Source organism: Alnus glutinosa, chromosome 9 (genome assembly GCF_958979055.1).
Source record: "Alnus glutinosa chromosome 9, dhAlnGlut1.1, whole genome shotgun sequence".
Taxonomy (NCBI): domain Eukaryota; kingdom Viridiplantae; phylum Streptophyta; class Magnoliopsida; order Fagales; family Betulaceae; genus Alnus; species Alnus glutinosa.
Window position 1 is genome coordinate 6,903,688 of NC_084894.1, and position 25,000 is coordinate 6,928,687.

The following is a 25,000-nucleotide window of genomic DNA, read 5'->3' on the forward strand; positions in this document are numbered from 1 at the left end:
TTTTACCAAAACTAGGATGAAGAAAAACGTGTCAGCATGCAAATTGCAATGCGATTAGCTATTTAGCTGATCGCGATTATAGGGTTTGAGCGTTATGATTTGTATGACCAGCGGGTGCAAGTCATTTTCATGGGACTTAATTATGATCTTGTCGTTTTTTATTATCAGACAGATTGGTGCCACGTGCTTCTCCCGTATTTGTTGCAGAATCAGATTTACTGAATTTGATATATATTTAATTTATTTACTGGATATATTTTAATATTTGTTCCAATAATTGAGCAAATAGTTTATATATTACTATATAATAAATAGTATTTACTTTTCAACTCTTTATCAGAAGTCTCCAAAAAGATAAGAAACTTTATTATAACTTAGTTAGTTATACTTCTTTGATGAAAATAATCTACGAGTAGGATTTTTATTCTTGTTAAATGTTTAGGGAATTTTGATAAGATATAACCAAAAATTCTAACGGGGAGATGAAATTAAAATATGAATACCTTAAATTGACACGTTTTAAAATTTAAGTATCATATTTCAAAAGTGATGAAAAATCGGGAGTTATAAGTAAAGTTCTTCCTAAGTTTTTTTATTGAATAGATTATGTGATAATTTTTTTATAATTATTTTTTTATAATGCTACTTTTTGTGTTTGATTGGAACTATTTTATTCTACAAAATATTGAGAAAAACATGAGACTAGTATAGACATTTTATGTATTGAAAATGAAAGAAAAACCACGTCTATATATAGTTTTACTCTTCCTTATCTTTTTTTTGTTTAATTTTTAAATATTTTTGTATACATCAAGCACTTGAAGAGATGAACATGAGAATATTCTGAAAAGAATAAATAATTCTTAGAAGATGGGTAGGAGTAAATTAAAAGCATATATCAAATTCAGTAAATCAAACAAAGAGTTAAAGAGTTTTTTTTTTTTTGGATCGAATAAATTAATCCATTTGTAGACACTCCGGTTTTCACCTACTCAAATTACCGGTTCTCAATGATGGCAAAACACGAGTTAACATGGGTTAAAATCAAACGGTAATTTTAAAAATTACATTAGTTTCGGAAGATAAAAGGGAGACAAAAGTCCTACCTATAGCATTATTCTAGACTATAATATTATCAGTTCTGGAGACATCCTAATATTATCATTTGCCTATAAATACTGAAATATAGTGAATTTCGAGTAGAAATTAGTTTAATTTAAAATACAAAGCAATAGCTTCATGACTTATTTTGGACCTAAAATGAGTAAGATGTAACCTTTAAAGTTGGCCCAACTGTATAGCCCACGCAATGATGGGATTAAACTTTCTAAAGTTTTTCCAAGCACATCTTCTCCCAGTTTTTTTGCCCAAATAGATTTTTTTTTTTAATATTTTTCAAGAAAATAATTTTTGCCATCAAATTGTCAGTCGGGTTCATGGGTTGGATCCATGTCATGTTAAGTCATAGGTATATATGCAACTATATAGGTTGACACGAATATGAACGCGATCCATTTAATTAATCATGTTAAACTCTCAATCTTGTCACAAACTGTTTAACTAACATGCGACACGGCATGATTTGCATAATTCATTTAATAAATAGGTTGTGGTTGGTTGACACAAACAAGACCCGTTTCAATTTGTTTCAACCTATATAATATAAATGGATTGAGTTGACACATACTTGATCCGACATAATTAACACAATTTCATATCTTATAAATTGAAATTATATACATTCATAACTAGGTTCATCATTTTATCAATTTGATAATCCATATCAACAATCATATTTAATAAACACAATTAATAATTAATTTGTAATTTAATTATATAGGTTATGCAGGTTAAGCTGGTTGACACAAATTTGTCCCATGTCTCAAAAGTTTAAGCTGATAAAAAATATTATATTTAATTATTTAATTAATATTCTAATACTTCTTATTACGTTTGAGCTCAAACTGATCTCCCTTAATAAATGAGATCTAACACGTGAAATATTTAATTGAAATATGAAGTGAATGATGGAGATAAAGTTGGAACTTAAAACTTTTATTATGATACCATGATGAATTTAATTAATATTCTAATAATTAGGCTGGATGAATTCATATTACCAATATCCTTTGCAGGAGCAGGAACCATCCTCAAAGTGATGGAAACGGTTTTGGTCTCTCACAACAATCCGACGGCTGTAAACCCTAGAAACCAGCTTGATAAAGGAATGACAGTCACAGCAAATCCTCAAGTTCTTCACAATATGAATAGGAGCACTATTTCTAATGTTTACAAGCCCAAATGCAAGAGCCATCTTCTCACTATGATGACAAAGCGAGCTTCCTTTTCCTTCCTCTTCAATTTCTAGTAGAACTTGAGTCAGGTCAGGCTCATAGCCTTCCAACTTTAGCCTAGAGGCCATCTCCTCTATCTTAGAGAGAACCTCACTATTATTTCTCACATCCATTTCCTTCCTTACAAGGAACTCGTGAACCTTTCCATTAACAAGGATTGAACTGCATCCAGGTATCTTTCTAACTCCTCTCTGTTTCATCATTAATCTAACCTTAGCAACGTCATCCCATCTCCTGGCCTTGGCATAGATGTTGGAGAGAAGAACGTAACAACTTGAGTCTTCTGGGGCTAAATCCATCACTCTGAAGGCAGCATTTTCACCTATTGTAACATTGCCATGCTTTGTGCTGGCGCTAAGAATAGCCTTCCAAGCTAAAACATCAGCCTCCATGGGCATAGTCTGTATAACCCCAAGTGCATCCTCTAAAAGCCCTGCTCTGCCATAGAGATCAACCATACACCCATAATGTTGAATCTTAGGAACAATATTGTACTTTTCTTGCATGATTTTAAAACAATATAGACCCTCATCGACCATACCTCGATGGCTACAAGCACTTAAGAGTCCTAAGAATGTAATTTCGTCAGGCTCAATTTCCATTCTTTCCATGTCAAGGAAGATCTCAAGAGCTTCTTGGCCAAGACCATGGGTTGCAAGGCCAGATATCAAAGAATTCCAATCCCCAATGCTTTTCCTATGAGATACACATCTAAAGACATGATAGGCATTTTCTATATGCCCGCATTTACTGTACATGTCAATAAGAGCTGATGCAATAAATCCAGGACTCAACGTAATCTTATTGGCAGATATGTAAGTGTGTATCCATTTACCTTCCTCAACAAAACCCAAGTCGCCAATTGCTGAAAGAACACTAACAAGAGCAGCAGCATCAGGTCTTACTCCCAGACTCAACATTTCCCTAAATAAATCCAATGCTTGCCTTGGACGATGATCAAGCACATAGGCCGACATCATCGATGTCCAAGAAACCACATCCTTATCACTCATCATCCTGAAAACCTCCTCAGCAAGCCCACACTTTCCACACTTGCCATACCCATCGATCATTGCATTATATGTAACCACGTCCCTTTTAGGCGTCTTATTGAATAGCCCACGCGCCAACTCAATCTCTCCTGCCCTCAGGTAACCCGTAATCATCGAATTCCAAGAAATCACATCTCTCTCAAACATTTTGTCAAACACCCTTCTCGCGAACTCAATCTCGCCTATCTCCTCGTACATCCGAATCACCGAATTCGACACAAACGGGTCAAAACGGAAATGGGTTTTCAAGATTTGAGCATGAACTTGCCGCCCTTCCTCGAATGAGCGCGATTTGCCGCATGCTTTGAGTACAGAAGGAAGAGAAAATTCAATGCCGTTTAACTCCTTCAAGCAAGAAAGCATATGAGCATAGAGAATTATAGACTGTAATGGGTTTGAGCTGTCCGAAAAACCCTTTATTAGTGCGAAGAAGATAGAAGCATTGGGGTTCCGGATTTGACTGAAGACTGACAAAGCATAGTCCAAGCCACCGGAGAGACCGGAGAGGGAACCAAGGGTGATGAGTTTGCCTACGGTGAATGTGTGATTGACGAGGTTTGTTTTGATCATGTGGGCGTGAATTTGGCGCATTTCATATATGGATTTGCATTTCTCTAACGTTGAAACGGTTGAGGTCACAAGCAAGGTTTGAGGCCCTGAAATGGTTGTCATACTGCCTACCTTCCCGCTCTCTGATAGCCAAACGGTGTCTTTTGGCAATTATCCATTTATTTTATTTATTTATATATATATATATTTTTTTTGGTGGGGGGGAACACTATTTTTTAAGAAACTAAATTTACCCCATTTAACCGTCATTTTTGCTTTTAATATGTCTCCTTCCATGTTTTTATTTTTTGCGATGTTTTTCCAAATCTATTATCGGAATTGCAATCTCCCTTTTACGACTCAAAAATGAGAATAATACACTTCATAAGATAAATAATTCAAAAACAAAAAAAAAAGGCATGTCATTTTTTTTTAGTCTAATGGAGAATATTTTTGTCATTTTGAATCACAAAAGGGAGCATTGCAACCTCAATGGTGAATTAGAGGACATTACAAAAAGAATGATAGTTCAAAAAGGTAAATGTAATTAATTTTTATTTATTTATTTATATTGGGTTGATGAACTAGTTGATATAGCTCATTCGCTAGCCAAATTTTAGTTAGGACCTTTAAAATACATGCGATACAATACTAGTGTCTCGATAAGATACAATAGCTAGTCATCTTCTAATCGCTTGATTTGATCAATACCTTGGATGTACACACAACTAAAGATGCTGCAAGTATGACCTTCACTCATGGGTGGTTGCAGCGGTTACAATAAGCCTCAAATCCGTAGTAAAGAGCATTAAAATTAACATTTGTTATAGGGTCAAGTCCATATATTAATAAATATAGGAATCCAACCAAAACAAATGGGTCTAACCATTTCGATCGATCATAGACAAACAAATGTGACAAATTTTAAGAAGATTCTTATTGGGGTTTGATATGGGTACTGAAGCAATTCAACCCCTCCTCTTGTTAGTTATAACTACAAGGGGCTTAGCAAATTACAAGTCAGTCTCAACAAACATGTCCCATACGAGGAAGGCTGTCTGTATCAGGATTTAGGCCCACTTACCGTGCTACTCTATGAACCGGGGGAAAAAAAAACCCATGGATAACTGAGTAATCGGTGAAACTTTTGTCATCTACAGTCAATGAATTGGATGCTAAGACAATCTTAACAAACGACTAACTATGGTAGGTGTTATCATGGTAACGCCTAGATAGAGTAACTACAGTTAATCGTCCCCTCTTATCCTTTCAATTTTCAATTTTTTTTAAAAAAAACCCAACTAGAGAACATTTTCTATTGCGGCATGCGCATAATAGACACTTGATCATAGGAGTGGGTGCATATGGCGCTCCTAATCAATGCTTTTGTATAAATTTAAGGGTTAAATGTAAAAGTAGTCATGTGATTTAATTTGGTGTTTATCAAATCAATCTTTAGATTTTTAAGAGCGATATATAAAATTAGTTTTTGTACTTTTTGATGGTTTAAAATAAATCAGGTACGTTGTCTATCTTTGTTAGTGGGTCATTTGTCACGTGTAACAAGAAAAAAAAAAACGATTGGTCTAATCATGTTGCGTCATATATATGTACTAGCTATCTCCACATAATTATTGTCAGGCAATCATCAAGTAATGACAAATAAGTTTTCTATCTGGTTTTTAGCTCCACGTCAGTCCCGCCACATCACCTGAAACAAAATCACAAATACCATAGAGTGTTTTCATTGTAACTTGTCTCGATGTTCCAAGTTGATGTGTTCTACTGCTATTAAAGGGGAAAAAAAACCTGATTTATGTCAAAATCTTATAAAAATTATTCTCATATACAAATCATTAATCTCAATCAATGTAATTGATGCCCTACACGCGTTTTAATACTATCTTCCCTTAGCACTTTATGGTTATATCTTTCACATTATAAAAATTGTATATTCCATAGATAAAACACAGTAACACTATCTATATATGAAATATTGTATATAAAGCTAAAACATAATAAATAAATAAATAAATTTGAAAGTCTGCCCTCTTTTTACACATTATTCCTCATCACATATATATGATCATTATCATAATTCCCACCGTTAATTTCATATCAAAATATGTTCACTTGTGTAGCTTAGTAATCATATAGCTATATATATAGTTGAGAATCTTGAAAAGTAAAACACGATCACATCTTAATTAGTTTCAAATTTATAATATATAGCCAACATGATAAGAATATTCTAGTTCAGTATATATATATGTTGCGCCCCGAAGATAATTTAGTTACAATATTATTCTTTTTCAAATGATTAATGTATTAATTTTTCCACCGTCTTTCATCCACAATTAATTTATTTATAAGTTGTGCATTACGAGGAATGATTCCAATTCTTGGAAAGTAAAAGACTTCTTATAATTATAAATCTGCACCTTAAAGTCTAAACCAATATAACGCAAGAAATATTGTTAATTAATTAACAGATTACACCAAGCATGATTAATTAATGAGATGTCCTTAATTTTAGAAATGAAAATTATCCATGAGAGAACGATAATCCAGTAATCAAGTTAATGTTGCTGTGGTAAATAGAGGATTATAGCTAGGATGAAATATACTTTAAACATAAATCTGAAATCTGAACCATTTTCATATATAATAATGGAAAATCTCAGACGTACGTTATATATATATATATGATCCCATGAGAGACACAAAATTATTAGGGTCCCGGCTGTGCTTCCTAGATCAACATATTATGACTAATTAAAGCTTAAGTGTGAAAAATATACAGATAATTGACCCAAATCTTTAACAACTCAAAATATTGATCTCAATTTCATCACACAAGCCAAATTATTAAGTTTCTCATTGTTCAATCCAAACACACCATAAAATCACCATATATAATCCAACAAAGCAAAAAATAAAATATACACAAGGATTTTGTGATGAAATTGAAATTTTGAACAATTTTTTCAAGAAAAACTACTCCGGCCGGAGGTCAACTAATTAACCCCAATAAATTAAAGTTCTACTAAGAAGGAAAAGTTTGTTACAACTAATATGTATCCACAAACTTTATAGTTTAGATACAAGCTTGTAACCTCAGCAAACGATCCAATTGCCTCAGTGTCAGGGATGGAGCCAGAAATTCTTATGGGCAGGGGCCAATGATCAAAAAAAACTTTTTGGTAGAGCCAAAATAAGCTAAATTTTTATTTTTACCTTATATTTTTTTTAAATTTTTAGAAAAAATAAATAAATTTCTATTGTGGGGAGGGGCATGGCCCCTACCAGCCCCCCCTCCTTCCGTCCCTGCTCGCTGCAGTAACTACGTAGAGAACCTTTAGCTTTCTTCTATGAAATCTCTTTCACGAATGAGCTCGCTCACAACCCAAAACTCTGGTGGCTAGAGGTTTGTTTTATGTGGTTTGATGAAGAACTAACTAGGAGAGGTTTCAAGTTTTGGGCTAAAAAATGTTTAGGAATAATGAACAGCCAGCAGTCTCTCTTCCCTCTTGTTTCATTAGGCTTATAAAGGTAATTAAGGCAAAAACTACGTTTAAAACAGAAAGTTAATTGGCTGAATTGAAGTATATATATATATATATGCCGCAAGTTCGATTGATCCAATTGTGATTGAAATATCAATTATACCTCTCGAATATTTGTATGGATATTTTCTGTACTGGTTCGATCAATTTTGAATTTTATGTACCAGCTTTTTAGGCTTCTTTTAATAACCCATTTTGACCTAGTAAATATTGAAATTGCATGAAAACTATTCGTGAAATACAACATTGTAACGCCACCAGTTTTGTCTTTATATATTTGATATCAGTATTGAAAGATATGACAGTTTTACTCCAAATGGTCTTTGTTGGACTACATTCACAAGCTTAATTAATTAAATTCTTCAACTCTCAACCCCAACTGAAGTTTTGTGGCAGAAAAACTGGAAAAGTGAAATAATGCCCGAACAGCAAGAAAAGAGATGCTTAGACGAAAAATATTAATTGAGTTTGCTTAGTTTAGATTATCACATATTATCCAGAGCAGAATATATATGGAAAAGAGAGAGTGCTTAATTGGCACTCATTCAAATATAGAAACCCACTCTCTCCCAATTCTAATTGAAGAATAGGAATGACCCAACTGACACCACTAGCAGTCAGTGTTTGTGGCATTTTGGTGGTGGAGTTCCTTTATATCTCATCATCTTCTTATAGTATCCCTAAAATCAGTAACAATTCATCAGTGAGTGGATATATATATATATATATACATATAGCTATGTAGGTTCTAATTATAACAAGAATTTATCCTTTTTTACCTTAAATATAAAAGGCTTGAGTCCTTTTTTAGATTGGGAATGACATATATAGTAGGAAATGCTCAACCTCTGTCTGTTCTTTAATTCAAAAGAGCCCAGAAAATGAGAACTGTTTCAGTGGAATCCCATGGCAAAGTTCATCCTTTTCCAGCTATGGGAACAGCACATAGGCATCACATGCAAGAGAGAGAGAGAGAAGCTCCATTTAATTGATCGAACTCTCCTTTTTCTAGTCACTTTCTGTTTACCTTTTTCCCCTAGATTCGAAGAAGTCACTCTTTCTAGTTTAGCCATATAATTTCGACACATATATGTACCTAGAGAGAGAGCTAGAGAGATGCAGTAACTCAATCAATTGTACACATCAAATCCATCTTTTCTTTGTTCTTTTGTTTTTCGAAACTGACCCTGAATTTCTCTCTTTTTGCAAAGTTGATCATTAACTGGGTAATGACCACTTGTAGATTTTAAACCTAGCTGTATGTGCAGGATAACGCAGGGGGACTGGTAATTTTAGAGTATGAAAAGATACTGAAAGAATCATATTCTCCTGTTTTTTCACCTGAAAAAAAAACAAAAAAGTTGGATCATATCCTTTTTTTTTTTTTCTTATCTACTCGAATCTTATTTATGACTAATACATATTTCCTTGTACACATAGATGATCAAGGGCCATAGAATGGAACCCATGCTCAAAGTTTTAGCAAAATTTTTAAAAATTGAGTGCATGTACAAGATTTAATTAGAAAAAATGTATATAATAACCTTAATGCGTTTTTCTTTCACATTGTAAGTAATTGAATTAACCAGTACTATTATTTTCGAGTGACGAAACTAGAACTCTAGAAGTACTTTAATAAATGGGTCGTAACAGCATTGATTTTTTATTTTATTTTTTTAAAAAGGGATCATTATTAGTAAAGTAAACAAAAAACTAATTGTTTTTACAACAATTTTCGGCCTAAAAACAATTTTGTAACAAATTTTGGGTTGCTCCAGCGTCCCACCGAAGTCCATCATGGGTAACCCTTAGTCAATTTTATATGCTAAAAACTTTGAGTGATAAATAACCTTAATTATACTTTTATATATATATTCCAACACTATGGTGTTTGTAGCCCTAGCTAGCTAGACTTATATATACACTGGGAAAAAAATAAAAATAAATAAAGAAGAGGCTTACACTCGAACGAATTCTATGTAAGTACGTAGCTTGAAGATTGGTTCTCAACATTATAAATACGAGGTTACCATATCAAAGCCCCACAATAAACTTTTCAAAGAAAAGCTCTCTAGTTTATTGCATCTCACCACTCTCTCCTCCTTCTCTTTCATGGCAAAGATGTCGTCAGATCCTCTTGTCATCGGAAGAGTGATCGGAGATATTGTTGAATCTTTTTCTCCAACAGTGAAAATGACTGTCACTTACAACTGCAACAAGCAAGTATATAATGGGCATGAGCTTTTTCCTTCAGCAGTAGCCATGAAACCTAAGGTTGAGGTCCATGGAGGTGATATGAGATCATTTTTCACACTGGTATATATAAATATATATATATTTATATAAATGGTTCTATTTTCCTTTCCTTATCTCTATATATACTATCATCTTCTACGATTGAATCTTGCTTGTTTCCTTTTGCAGATCATGACAGACCCAGATGTTCCTGGTCCTAGTGATCCATACTTGCGGGAGCACTTACACTGGTATTACCCTAGCAAACATCTCCCACCAGAGATATAAAAAGGAAAATTCTGTTAAAAAGCTAACCAATCTACGATATAAGCAAAAACTATGTTTCTTCTTCTTGGAACAAACAAAATATGTTGCATGGGGGTGTATCATGTATATATATATATATATACATATGCATAAATAACTAAACCTCACTGTATAACTATAACATCCATTACCGAAAGATTTTATATTTCTGCTTTTTTTGTTTTACTAAACCAAACTGATATTTCTTTCTTTTTTTTCAACTATTTTTAACTTTTCATATATATCTTACAGGATAGTGACAGACATCCCGGGCACAACAAATGCTACATTTGGTAATTCTATTCATCACACTTACATTTAACATGCTATCATAGTAGAGATTTTGAGTTAAAAAATTTTCGCTTTCGATTGCCTCTCATTTCAATTAAATATTTTAAAAAGTGTAAAATGTTGAGCTTAAACTTTTAGAATAAACGATTATTTTAAGCATGAGCATGTGCTAAAATGAACATGGCTTTCTTTGTGTGTTTTAATTCAAACAGGAAAGGAGGTGGTGAACTATGAAATGCCAAGGCCAAACATAGGGATTCACAGGTTTGTGTTCCTCCTATTCAAGCAGAAACGCAGACAGACAGGCATCACTATCCCTCCTCCAAGGGATCTTTTTAACACCCGAAAATTTGCAGAAGAAAATGAACTTGGCCTTCCCGTGGCTGCTGTATTCTTCAATGCCCAAAGGGAAACAGCCGCAAGACGACGTTGAAAACTAGTAAAATAATGTTAGCTAATGATGTTTGTTAGTTAATTATGTGTTTGTTTGAATAAGACCAAGAGGTGTTCGTTCAAAGACTGTATTGAAACCTCTGGCTAGAAAAACCTAGTAGAAACAGCAGGTCTTTACGGACCCTCTCATTGCTTTTGTAGTATTATTTTATGGTTGGTAAATTATAGCCGATCGAATAGGCTTTATTGCATTGTGTAACTATGCTCTTTAGCGTACTTGGAATATAATTAAAGTGATAAAATAAAATAAATAAATTAACTAAAGAAGAAAAGAAGTGCTTTTGAACCTTTAATATATTGGTGCTGGTTTTGTTCCAAAATTTATATAGGTCTAGTGCACTGATAGAGTTTCGTAGCTCCCATAGCTTTGGGTACTGATTTGTCTGGACAGCCTAGCTAGCTAGAGATATATATCTTTTAGGCGTCAAAGACCACACACATGATATCTATATATTGTGCTCCACACTGGCTATAGGATGGCCTGTTTCTTTAATCCTACACACTTTTACTGCTCAACCATATAATATAGTAGAAGTCCTCGTAAACACTGACAATATCTAATCACGACAATAAAAGGACTTTTAGCAAACACACCATTTTCATTGTGAAAGCCACTTTTAGCAATAAAAATTCAAGGAAAATAAAAATGTTAAATTGGCCGATATATGTAGCTTGAGGTTTTGACAAATTACTCATTAGAGTTTAAAAAGTGACTAAATACTCAATGAGGCGCACAAAAAACAAATAGGCCATTGCCGATAGAAAAGTTGACAAAATTTATTAATATATATGTCAAAACAGCACCAATCATAATGTGACACATGTTAATCATATTAACCAAATAGATAAATACACATATCTATATATAGTATAGTATATACTGTGTACTAAATGAGATATAAATATATATATAAACATACATATAGCATTATATTATATGTATGTAACATATATACTATAATTATGCAAAAGTCACTACTGATGCTATAACGACCCACCCCCAATGACACAATATTGTCCGCTTTTGACTCCCCAAACCAGACTTCCTAGGAGGTCACCTATCCTGAGATTGCTCTAGCAGAAACACGCTTAACTGCGGAGTTCTGATAGGTTCATGACCATCAAGACTTTAAAACTCATTGTGTCATAAAGGGTGCATTTATACATATAAGCACATCCTCATTCTCAGACAATGTGGAACGTCACAATCACCTCCTTTTTGGACCCAGCGTCCCCGCTGGCGTTCCTCATTGGGCTTGTGCACGTTCCCACCTTCTTAGGCTAGGCAATGACTCTGATATCATTTGTAACGACCCACCCCCAATGACACAATATTGTCCGCTTTTGGCTCCCTAAACCAGACTTCCTAGGAGGTCACCCATCCTGGGATTGCTCTCGCAGAAACACACTTAACTGCGAAATTCTGATAGGTTCATGACCATCACGACTTTAAAACGCGTTATGTCATAAATGATGCATTTATACATATAAGCACATCTTCATTCCCAGGCGATGTAGTACGTCACAGATACTAAATTAATAGCGTTAAAATATCTTGAAAAAGAATATCAATGCACTAATGGCAAGAATCAACATGATTAGTTGTACTTGGACAATATTGTGCAATAGTGTGTAGTAAAACAAGCATAACTATACTACGAGTGTAACACCCCGGTCCCATATTGGGAAGAGATGAATAGTTCACAGAGTGGGTAGTTTATAAAGATACTCATGGGTGCTAAGTCCCACATTGCCTAGTTACTAGGTGAAACTGGGCTTTATAAGTGATTCTAGGGAAAGCTTCAAATTGACTAGTCCTTTTGGGGTGATAGCGCAGATGTGGCTAGCGCTTTTTCCTGGGTCGTTACAATTAGTTTCACCTAGTAACTAGGCAATGTGGGACTTAGCACCCATGTGTATCTTTATAAACTACCCACTCTGTGAACTATTCATCTCTTCCCAATATGGGACCAGGGTGTTACAAACTCCCCCCCTTTAACCCCTGACGTCCCCGTCAGGGCCATGTCATGCAGTGCTCCAGTACCACATGACCTGGCATTACTAGGTGGCTCTGATACCATTTGTAACGACCCAAGGAAAAGTGCTAGCCACATCTGCGCTATCACCCCAAAAGGACTAGTCAGTTTGAAGCTTTCCCTAGAATCACTTATAAAGCCCAGTTTCACCTAGTAATTAGGCAATGTGGGACTTAGCACCCATGAGTATCTTTATAAACTACCCACTCTGTGGACTATTCATCTCTTCCCAATATGGGACCGGGGTGTTACAACGAGTATGAGAATCACGCATATATAACATCACAATCCGAAAAGCTCTTTTTAGTGCACATGTCGTGTGACCACCCAGCTATGCTCGATAAGCGTCATTTCTGGCCTCAAAATCCATTTTTCCCCTCCAAATAAGTGTTTTAAGTTAATTTTTTTTTGTCATTTTAATAAGAAATATTTATTTTATGGTTTTGGAAGGATTTAAGTACCAGATTTTCTCCAATTTTTGCTACGATTCCTTGTTCAATTAGTAGACTGATAACTTTATATAATAATTGGAGTTTTGTTGTTTTTGGCAAAATTTGGTTTTTCTCATCTATTAAGCCCAACTTGTGGGCTTAATTAGTTCAGTACGTACTTCGAATTTTGAATAAAACTTTAGTCTTTCCAGAGATTTTCCTCTACGTATTTGGGCGATTAATTAGGTTTATTAATTCTCAACCTTTTTCGACTTTCCCTCTCTTCCTGACTTACTTTTACAGCTAGCCTCCAATCACCAGTTTCTGCCTAATGTCCTACACTATCAGATTTGTTTAGATCTGACGGGTGTCATCTATACATACTGTACGTACGTCTTTTACAAATACAAACTATATGCATGCGCGCGCACACATATATACACAAGCGCATATGATTTTGTAATTAGTTTGTTTTATTTGTCGATTCTCTCGATTGAATAGAATCAAATGCAATCAAGTGTAATCAAATTCTAATGCAACAAAAAAAATCCAAAAAAAATATATATATATAGAGATAAATAAAGTATAAAATTGAGGTAAATTAAGAGATACAAAATCAATAAAAGCTGAGTAGAAAAACTAATTAGATACCATAATCAATGGTATAAGATTTGAACCAATCGTTGTATGAAAAAAAAACTTTAATAACTGAGTTAAGGAAGTCATTTATCATCGCAAAGAGAAACAATTGGAACCTATATATATATATATATATATATTAATGTAATTAATATTACTTATAAGCAATACCAATAAAAAATATATATAAAAAAAAATGTAGTATCATGTAATACTTATCTTGACAATAAATAGATCCAACCCACCATTCTATTGATTTGAATGCTATTTGTTAAGAGAAAGAAATTTATGGGGTATATAAACTATGGGAATTATAACGGAAGAAAGAGAGAGAAAAGAAAGACAAAGATTTATGAGGTGGTTCGGTATTAAACACTTACGTCCACAACTGTGAATGACCTTTATGGCTACATTGTGCTCCAGAAGAACTTGCTTGTCGGGGGAGGGAGGCTGGCCTCCCTCCCTTCGGCTTCCTGTGTCCCTTAGTCCTCTTGGACTAAGGTGTCTTTTGTTTTCCTCCCTGAATTCTCTCAGTGGAGGCTAGTTCTCTTCTAGCCATTAGGGTTGTGGAGCTTTTGTTCCCCCCGATAGATTCGGCGGTGGCTGTCTTTCCCCTAACCTTTGAGGCTATGGAGGTTTGTATTTGTGTTTGTTTTTTTTTCTTTCTCTCTTTTTGTCTCAGGCAGTAAAGCTAAAATCAAGGTGTCCAACTCGGGGAAGTGGCGACCGTTTGTGTCATTTAACGGTGGTTTTGGGCAATTTTTGAACTATTTTTTCTTTGATTTTCGGAGCCAGATCTACTCAACCCCATTGCTTTTTTCAAGACACGAGCTCCTCAACCGCGTTCTTCGTCATCGTTTGCTCCCGCTGCCTGAAGCACAGGTCACGCCGGTGGTCGGAGTTCGGCGCGTGGCCTGAACGCGCAAGAGAGCTTATTGCTTTTTGACGCGCGTGATGGCCACACTCTGCCATTTTTTGGCAGTGCTCGATGGGGATGGGGGCTACGGTGGCTGATCTACGGCTGGGTGGTGATGGTGACAGCGCGTGTCATTCATGCGCCGCCATATCTGGCGGAGTCCACCCCTGCCTTTTTTGCCGGCAGCTTTGTTTTTTGGTTTTTCTGCTTTGTGTTGTGTATTTCCTTATTTTCTCCTGTATAGTCTGCCTGTGTATTGCTCAAATTTTATTGGAATTTGTGTTGGCTAGATCTTAGATCAGCCCTCTTTTATTTGAGAGTGAGCGTTAATGTAAGAGAGTCTCAAATGTAATTCTAGTAAGGTTTGATGTCTCTGCTCAGACAGCTGTTTTTTAAGTCAGATCCTTTTGCCTTAGAGTTTAAGGGGGTCATGTCCCTTTATTTCTCAAGATGTATGATTTGCAACATTTATAATAGTACATGCTATTTGTTCGAAAAAAAAAAATAGAGAATATTTCTATATTAACATAATAGATATATATTTCATATATTCTAACACAATAAAGTTACTATTCAAAGAAAAGAATTTGAGTTTCAATTCTTTTCATTTTTAATTCTATTAATATGCTATAGAGTTTGCTTGATTTGAACTAAAACGTTCATCCTCCCATTCCCATCGTTTCTTAGGAAAAAAAGAAAAGAAAAGTGAAAGTGTTTGAATCATTGAATGAGACCTGTGATAAAAATCCAAATATTTAGGGATGCAGCTGCTATGGGAATAGGAATTGTCCTTAATTTTTTTCATTGGTACCCTGTTGTGCCCTAGCTAGTAATGGGGTGAGGAGATAACAATGTGTCAATCATGGACAAGCAGGGCAAAAGAGAAATGTTGCAGATTTTGGATTTCCCGACGGTCCGACCGGACAGATCGAGAGGACGGACATAATATACATAATAAAGTATAACGTTGTATATGTTATACGTACTCAAAAATGTACCTCCTCCTTACAACACCCTGTAAATTCTTCCTTCTCAGTACTGGCCTTGCTATTCATCTAGGAACTGATGCAGAAACATGCATAATTATTATTTACTTTTTACTTTTAACTAGTGTTATAATTTGTACAACCTACGTACGTACGTACATCGATCCCTCCATAAAATGATCGAAGCACTGAAAAAGAACCTGTAATATATACGTACCCAACGAATCTTTAGGCTATATACGTACACGATCACCTTCTATCCGTAATTCTGTATTATTTTTTGAGCTGAGGGATCATTTTTGAAAAGGAATCAAATTAGACCAATAATAAACAAACATGCAGTTATCAATTATATTGAAATAAACTACTGTACGTAGTGATATATAAACAACAGAAATATCAAACCAAGCACAATATTTTTGTTGATGAAGAGGAAAACTTTAATATCAACGAAAAATTTCTTAAAATTGCACAATCATCAACAAACACATCAACGACCCGCCGATAGACTTCAGTTTGTTGCTGATGTAGAACAATTATGGTTTGAATGTAACACTCCAAGAGAATAGGCAATGAAAATTTTCAACTCAGATTTCTCTTGGCACATGAAAGAGAAGGTTTATACACTGTTTTAGCTCAAGAACCACATGCGTGCAACGTACCTCTCCAAAATAACTGAAAAATTACCTTAGTCCTTACCCAAAGTCTTGGGTTATAATCCTTATATAGACTAGGGAGAAGCAAGCCTTTTTAATCAAATTCAGCTAGGGTTTTTCAACTTTTCATTGCTAGTGTCCGGACAAATTAATAAGGTGTTCGGACGTGATTAGGGTTTCATGCCTTATAATAGCTTCATGTCCGGACAGGAGTTCACATGTTAGCGCACAAAACTTTCAACCTGACAACCATGTTCGGACAGGTGCCCACCAGCCAACAAACGAAACTTCTTGTTTCAGCTTTTCGGATTTCTATTGACAACCCATTTTGACACGGTAAACATTGAAATTTGAAACACTTTGCAAAATACAAATGTGTAGCCCTTTGAGTTAGCTTTCTAACGCCACGAAACTTGTCTTCATCTTATATCAGAATCAAAATATATTGCTAGTTTACTTAGACAAGGTCTTTTCCGGATAACATACACAACCTTTAATGTTCCATGTCTTCAACCACACTTCAATCCCAATTCAACCCTAGACTGAATGATAAAACTACCCAATGTCATAAAATACAAGCACATGTTTTGGACACCAAATAAGCAAACTAAGAACCTAACAAACTCACATTTTGGCCATTCGGTGACAAAACATTACAGACATGTATGAGTTAAAATTTCAAGTCAAGACTCAAACCCTAATCTACCAAACTACAAATAGAACGATTAGTCATAGTCTTGATTAATGAAACCCGAAACACTGAACAAGCTAAAAAACGTTGTTCATGTGTGATCAGGACATGGTCAGAAAAATAGGGTTTCTTACCTGCAGCCATGTCCGGACATAGCCATAAGCTATCCGAACAGCAATGTCCGTAAAACTTGTTTTCCCTTGTTCCCTCACTTTCTCTCACAAAAACACTTTACTCCCCCTGAGCGCATTATCCCATCACATTGCATAAACATGTGTCATAAAATAAAATCGATGGTGATTCAGAATGTTAATTAATCACACAACTTTTGGACACGTGTAAAAATGGGTGAGAAGCTTGCTTAAAGAAATTATGAGGAAAATGAAAGTTTGTAGAAAGATTTGAGCTAGAAACAGAAATGTGATACGGATCCAGTTAAGCAAAACAGGTAAGTAACTATTCTTAACATATGTTTTTTCACATGCATTTCTAAGTAAACATTCTTACCCATATTAGTTATGCTTACATAAGTTATAAGGAAGCTTATTCATTAACAATTAAAAGTTCTATTGGTTGATTTGTGTAATTAGTAAATATCCTTATCATATTAAAGGTCTTTTTGAATGATATTACATGTAAGTACATATCCTTATCATATTAAATATGTTTTATTAGAGTCACGTTTATATTCTAAAAGAATTGTGATACTTAAATTTTATGGTTCCCTCATGAGATATCAGTACGTAAATTTGATGTCCCCTTCGTGGGATATCATCAATACGAAAATGTTAAAAAGCATGAACTAAAGTTTAAGTAAGAAACTAGGATGACCTACATGATTAGGTATTGTATTGTTTTTCGGAGGTTGAGCATACTGTTGTAGCAAACAAGCAACCGGAGTGACCGATAGACTAAAGCTTCGAGGGTAGTATTTGAATTAATTTTGATATTTTAGATTTATATAACTAATGTAGTAATTAACAGCTTATAATTATGATCGATATTAAATTAAGTTGTAAGTTAAATAGTTGATGTAATATGTAACTTTATGTGAATAAATGAAAAATACGTACGTTCTAATTACTACTCTCGTATTAGTTTATAGTAAGATAAAAATAAATTATTTATATTACTTTTCGTTGCAAATTTAATATCATGGCGGTGTAGTAGCACAGCACCTCGTGGAGTTTTCAAGTAAATAAAGCTCCTATGACTTCTTCTCTGTCCCTTCTGTAGGACCCTATTTTTCAACACCCCATGTGCACCAAACTACAGGACAACATTATCAAACTGAACATGTTCATTGACGGCACGGTTCAGTATCTTTCATGGCTTCCACCGATACGAAACCTAGATACGGCCTGTCGTCAAGCAATGGATTCTAATATTGCAGAAGACTTCTGCATAACCTTTTTTTTTCATAATGATTTGACAGGTACTTTGTATATATTATGATGGAGAAATTTTAACTTCTTTTCTTGATAAAAAGAAGTTTCATATTATTATTATTATTATTTATAAAAGTTTTGTCAGATTCTTTTGGAAGAAAGGCATATTTCCCTTAGTCAATGTTTCTTTTAATTGAAGACATCCTGATTGAGAGAATAGCAGTGTACCATGTATCCGTGGTTGAGCAGCCTTAAGAGTAGAAGGTGTTAATTTTCACTCAAACTTGGCACTATATGATTGGATTGCCGAATAAAAATATATACACGTTTCTGCGTATGAGTGGCCATTCAATCTTTCTATCTAGCCTGTGGCACTTTTTAATTGGGTGTGATGCACATCCTGCATGGACCCATTGGTGTGATGTGGCTATTTATGATTGGTTTAAAATTTATAAAATGGAAAATGATCATAGTGCATTCTTTATCCTTCATCTATGAGGACATTTCCTAAGAGATCTCTTTTACTTCTTCAACATAAGTTCAAACCAGGGCCAGATGGATGCCTAGGCGAATTGGGCGAGATCACCTAAAATCTCTAATGAAATAAGGGCGGCGTTAAATAATAATATGATCTTTTTCAAAAAAATAAAAAATAAAGCTTCAATTATGAAAAAATAGTTAGTAAATACTCTTTAATTAAGCCAAACTAAGTTGAATGAAATTTGGTTAATTGTTAATATATAGAATAAAGTTGAAAGTTGAAGCTCAGTCCCCATAGACATCCTGATTGCGAGTTAATATCAAATTGATGTAAATCATGATCTCAATCTCTATTTGAAGTTTTCATGATTTGCAACGTATACACCGTTAAATATTTCAGTAAAACAAAACTCTTGACCGTAAAATAAACTTCTTTTTGCTATTCTAATGCAGCGGGATCTGAGTCAGTGAGCTGTCAGATTGTACGTTGATGGCGCTGAATTATCTGGAACAAGCAGATTAACTCAAGATTGACAAGAAATCGTAATCTGGTCTAATTTGAGCAATTTTCGAGTGTGCGGTAGTATTTTAACCATAACTTTGGCTACGAGTGTCCGATTCGCACATATGACCCCAATTCGGAAAATTCTTTTCGGCGTGCACGTCGTGGCCACTGAGCTGTGCCCGGGGCACCTTGTTTCGAGCCCAAAATCTGCTGTTTTCCCTTCAAAAACCTAATTTTAGATATTTGTTTCCATTTATGGTAACTTTTCATTTATTGTTTAAGAGGTGATTTTGAGCCCGATTTCTGCCAGATTTTTGGCAACTTACTTATTTTATTCTGTATTTCATTTTATTAGGGTTTTGCTATTTTTTGTAAAACCCTACTAAATGTCGAATTTTCAGCTATATTAGCCCGGCTTGTGGGCGTTTTTCGGCACCACAGATTATTAATATTTTCATTGAAGTTCAGAGATTGCCTCTGTGTTTTGGAATAATTTTTTTCTGTTTTCTTCCTTGAAAACTACTTATTGAATAGCCTGTAGAATAATCACTATTCTGTCCGGCTTCATATTCTCCGACGCAAATGCCAGTGCAAATGATCAGACATCCTTACACGTGCATAAACACGCAGCAACCCAGCAGAAAAACACACGCATGCACATGCACATGCACACACAATGAGGAAGTTAAGAAACTGTCGGCAAATCTCCATGACACAATGGGCAATGCATGCGCGATCGATGTCATTTTCTCTACCATATCATGATCAGGTTTTATCAACTTTCAATGACCCGACGATATTGGCCAGAAAACCGAGAAATACTCCCTTACAATCCATGCCAAAAGAAGATTCTGAACGTACGTACGTACGTACGTGTAAATACTGATATATTGACAACATAAGTTCATAGTATTTTCATCTCAACAATAATTGGAATACAAGAAAGAAGCGTGCTACGTACAGTTAATTAGGGACTTAACTCACGTTATTTTGTGCTTTCCACCCTTGAATCATTCGGGTGTTTTTTATTTCATTTATAGAATCGAGCTGTGTACGTCTAGAATCTGGATAGTACTACGTATGACTATAATATTGTTTGAAACATTTGGAGGATCCTCATCACCGGCCTAACCTTAGTGGTCCATCCACCGTCAAAAATAACTTAACCATAAGTTTTTATGGACGGGTTGATTGGCTAACCGTTCAGGGAAATTATGAGTTTACCGGAGGACCATACTATTCACAGGCCTTTAAGGCCTAACCAGCGGTCCTTCAATTGCTATGTATCAAGCATCCAGAGCCATTTTTAAAATTAAGGGTCTCTCTCATAAAAAAGGACACAAATTCATCAAATTAGGTATGCTAATTATTCTTTTAGACTCGCACAGGCACCATGTCATCTCTCTATTCTTTCCATTCATATTTCCTCGTTCTCCAACAAATATATTGATTTGGGTGTCGGAGTACGTGTCCCAAATCCCTCTGTGACCAACGGTTTTCAATGACCTCTCGTTCCCTTGTTTTGCAAGTAGCTCGTTGCTAGTTCGGCCGTCCGGTAAATTAAATTCTATCTTATCAAGATCTGGCTTTATCTTCAATATCATATGTACGTTGTTGAAATTCTTTGGGATGTGGTAGGAGTTTCGCCGTCAAATTCCCTAACAGCAATGAACCGATGAACCCGGCCCACAATCTTGTTTATTCTTTTTGACACTTCAAAAATGTTATTTGCTATCTTTCCCCTTACGAGGCCTTATCACTTATGAACCCCATCATTAGACCTTAATTCAATACTTTTTAATTAATCAAATACCAGTTTATTTTTATTGTTTATGAGTTAACCAAACACCATTTGTTTGATTAATGACAAATTTATAATAGTCAATATGCAATTATTGAATAGAAGTTGAACACAGTTTTTTCCTTTTTTTGGATAAATAAAGTTGAACACACTTACATATCCTTAATTACGATCCATTAATTCTATGATCATTTGAATCATATCCTTATGTACTTGGACGACATAATCACTATAAAAAAAAAGGACAATTATGGACGGTTTTTTTTAGACGATTTATAAAACCGTCTAGAATTAAACTTTTACAGATGGTTTTTAAACAACTATCTGTAAATAAATAAATATGGGCGGGTTGAGTAAACCATCCATAAATGTACAAACGGTTTGAAAAAAAGGGTCCGAAAATTTAAAACCGCTTGGAAATGTAAATTTTCAGACGGTTTTGATCAAATCGTCTATAAATTTATAGACGGTTTGTTTTTTGGAATTATTGATATTAAAAAAAAAAATGGTGACAAAAATCGTATGGATTAAAAAAAAAAATATTAATTATGGACGGTTTGAAAAAAAGGGTCCGGAAATGAAAATTTTCAGACGGTTTTGATCAAACCGTCTATAAATTTACATTTCCGGACAGTTTGTTTCAAACCGTCTGAAAATTCATAGGGTAGTCAAATGACGTAGATCAACACCCTCAACCGTAGATTGAAACACTATCGACAGCTTAAACGCATCTAAAGAAAATGACGCGAATTGAGAACAAGAAGAGCAAAATGTGAACCCAGCCCCTCTAACTGAACCCCACATCGCATATTCACCAAGCAAAGAAAGCGTACAACCCTTTTGAACCACACATCGCAAATGTAAACGCTAGCCCCTCTGAACCCTAGCTAGCTGAATGACAGCCCTGAGGCTTTTCTATTTAGTGACTTTTTTATTTGTTTTGGATCAAAACAGTCTTTCCTTTTTGGGTTCATTGATTCACACGGGCGACGGGATCTGGACAAAACGGCGGGAGAGAATGCTGGATTTGTCAAACCCACGCCGGTGTGCATGGGTTTTCGATCGGATCTGGCGAGGTCGTTTGGGTTTCTAGCCGGATCCGGCCGAAACCCACGCTCAGCCTCTCTCTGGCCGGATACAGGGAGAGATTCGGTCGGAATACCACGTATTCCCGCCGGTTCTCTCTTCCTCTCTCCTCTCTCTCTTTCTCCGTCGACGTCCGGATCTCTCTTCCTCTCTCCTTCTCTGTCGCCGGCCGGCGTATGAAACATTCAGACCATATTTTTTTTTTGAAAGGTATCAAATCATATTAATTAGTTTTAATATCAAAAAACTAATTAATATGAAAAATAATCAAAACAAGAAAAAAAAGAAAAAAAAAAAGAAGGTAATTACCTTTTCCCCCATCAACTACCAGCCATTGTCAACATGCCCCCATGAACTGACACCTCGACCAAAAGAGACTATTCAACTACCAACTTTACATACTTTGCCCCATTCCGTCAGGGAATCCTGTTAACTTGGACGGAATATACCATTTTTGGGAGTTAATTTTGGTTAAAAGACCAAAATGCCCTCCAACAGTAATTAATAAAAAAATATTAAAATTAATGTATTTAAAAAGTTGAAGGCATTTATGTCATTTTTAAATCTGAGTTAGGGTATTTAAGTCTTTTTACGAATTAAACTGACGGAAGGGGGCAAAGTATGTAAAGTTAGTAGTTTGATACTCTCTTTTGGTCGAGGTGTCAATTCATGGGGGTATGTTGACAATGGCTGGTAGTTGGAGGAAAAAAGTAATTACCCTATATATATATATATATATATATATATATATATATATATATATATATATATATATATATATATATAGTCTGGACGGTGTGGGCCAAATCGTCCAGAATTCAGGATGGTTTTGTTCAAACCGTCTAGAAATTCATTTAGCGACATTATATATTAAACATTTTTAAACTGTCTGAAATTGATTTCAAATAATTTTTCTTTTCTTTTTTTTTTTTTTTTTTTCTTTTTTTTCGTAGTGAATCCCCACCTTCATAGATGCTGCTTTTAAATCTCTCTCTCAAGAGAGCTTATGCCAATGAGCCCTTTCAAAGATCTATAGCATAATTATTTGTATTTTCTAATATTTTCGGCCGCGCGAGGCACATAAAGGAAACACAATGCTCCACATATAATAGTTCCTTATTTTCCAAGCTTCCTAGGACAAATATATGTACTTCAACACTACATAATTTTCATCCAAATGAAAGGTTGTTGTCCTTCAGATATGGGAACCTTTTTTTTTTTTTCTTTTTTCTTTTTTTCTGGTCAGATATAAGTACCTATCAATTATAAGGCAGATGCTGAGTAAATTCCTAGCAATGCATACCACGGGTAAAGTACCTTCAAGTACCGGTTTACTCTTAGCTACTTCAGCTGAGTAATCTTATTATTTTTAACACATTTTTTTTTTCACCAAAACATTTTTAACCTTTAGAGTACGTTTAATACGTAGAATTAAAGCTATATATGCGAGCGAATATTAACCATCTATATCTACTATCTTTACATGTGGATGCGGATGCGGTTAGCAAAAACTACTAACTGCATATGCGGATGTGGATAGCAATTTTAGAATATGCGGATGCGGTTAATAACTTCATCGACATATCCTTTATATATAATATATATTTTGTATATTTTATATATACATTATATTAATAAATTCACCAAAATAATTTTGATTTGGATTAGGTATAGGCATATTTACATTGGTTTAGTTAGTTGTATTGCTTTTTCATGTAACATTTGGTTAAAAAAGTATAAGTAATGTGAAATCAGTATATTTTCAAAAGATTAAGGCTTTAAAAAAATTAAAACAAGTGCAAAATACTAAAAATCGGCCTAAATTATTTTCAAAATCGTTCAAAATAAGTCCTAACAAAGACTCAAAGAAGGCTCAAAAGACTAAAATAGGTACAATACCTAATATGCGGATCAACGAATAATATCCGCATTTAATAGCAGTAATAACCGCGCGTATGCAGGAAGTAAAAATATGATGCGGATCGATATCTAAAAGTGATATTCACATTTTGCATCTGAGGCTGCGAATGTTGCAAATAAACGCATCTGCATTCGCATGTACAGCCCTACATAGAATGACTGTTTTGTTGAAAAAATTACTAGTAATTGCTGAAAATGAAAAAAGGTGTAACGGAACAACTATTATTCTTTTTCCTTAGTTTGGTTGTAACACTCGAATAGAATACTGAATATGTATTTTTTTGTTTGGTACAATGCAATACAGTGCTAGTGAATAGAATCATATTGTAACCAAATTTCTTAAAATACTCTTATAATATGTACAATTCTAAAATATGGCTCGATTGTAAAACTCGTGAAAGCAAAACCCTAGCCCTCTTTCTTCCCTCCTCCTCCCCTCTTATCACCGTCTTCCTCCCTCTCTTGATGCTGCCTTTGGGTTCCTTATGGCTAGATATTTTTCTAGCCCAATCTACCCCTTATGAATCGTTATCCATCACCTTGGTTGATTTATCTCTTATCCTCCCAAAAATGCAACCTCATCTCTTTCACTATTGCCGTTTCACCTCCTTGGAGCTACCACAACGCCTCCTCCATGTGGATCTGAATTGGGTCTCAGT

The 25,000-nt window shown here is 34.7% G+C and overlaps 2 protein-coding genes across 2 annotated transcripts; one reads left to right on the forward strand and one right to left on the reverse strand.

Annotated features, from left to right (window-relative positions):
* Positions 1 to 1,989: 1,989 nt before the first annotated feature.
* Positions 1,990 to 4,099, reverse strand: LOC133878261 (pentatricopeptide repeat-containing protein At1g08070, chloroplastic-like). Its single transcript, XM_062316793.1, has one exon. It carries the CDS (start codon positions 4,076 to 4,078, stop codon positions 2,117 to 2,119), a length of 1,962 nt encoding a protein of 653 aa, XP_062172777.1. The 5' UTR covers positions 4,079 to 4,099; the 3' UTR covers positions 1,990 to 2,116.
* A 5,448-nt stretch (positions 4,100 to 9,547) lies between these two features.
* Positions 9,548 to 10,997, forward strand: LOC133878231 (CEN-like protein 2). The gene is made up of 4 exons (XM_062316763.1): positions 9,548 to 9,837; positions 9,946 to 10,007; positions 10,315 to 10,355; positions 10,566 to 10,997. The coding sequence occupies exons 1-4, from the start codon at positions 9,634 to 9,636 to the stop codon at positions 10,784 to 10,786; spliced, it is 528 nt and encodes a 175-aa protein (XP_062172747.1). The 5' UTR covers positions 9,548 to 9,633; the 3' UTR covers positions 10,787 to 10,997.
* The last annotated feature ends 14,003 nt before the right edge of the window (positions 10,998 to 25,000 follow it).

Coding starts and splice junctions, on each gene's coding strand:
- LOC133878261 (XM_062316793.1), bottom strand. CDS start 4,078: ATGACAACCATTTCAGGGCCTCAAACCTTGCTTGTGACCTCAACCGTT.
- LOC133878231 (XM_062316763.1), top strand. CDS start 9,634: ATGGCAAAGATGTCGTCAGATCCTCTTGTCATCGGAAGAGTGATCGGA. Junction 9,838..9,945: donor TGAGATCATTTTTCACACTG/GTATATATAAAT, acceptor TTCCTTTTGCAG/ATCATGACAGACCCAGATGT. Junction 10,008..10,314: donor TTGCGGGAGCACTTACACTG/GTATTACCCTAG, acceptor TATATCTTACAG/GATAGTGACAGACATCCCGG.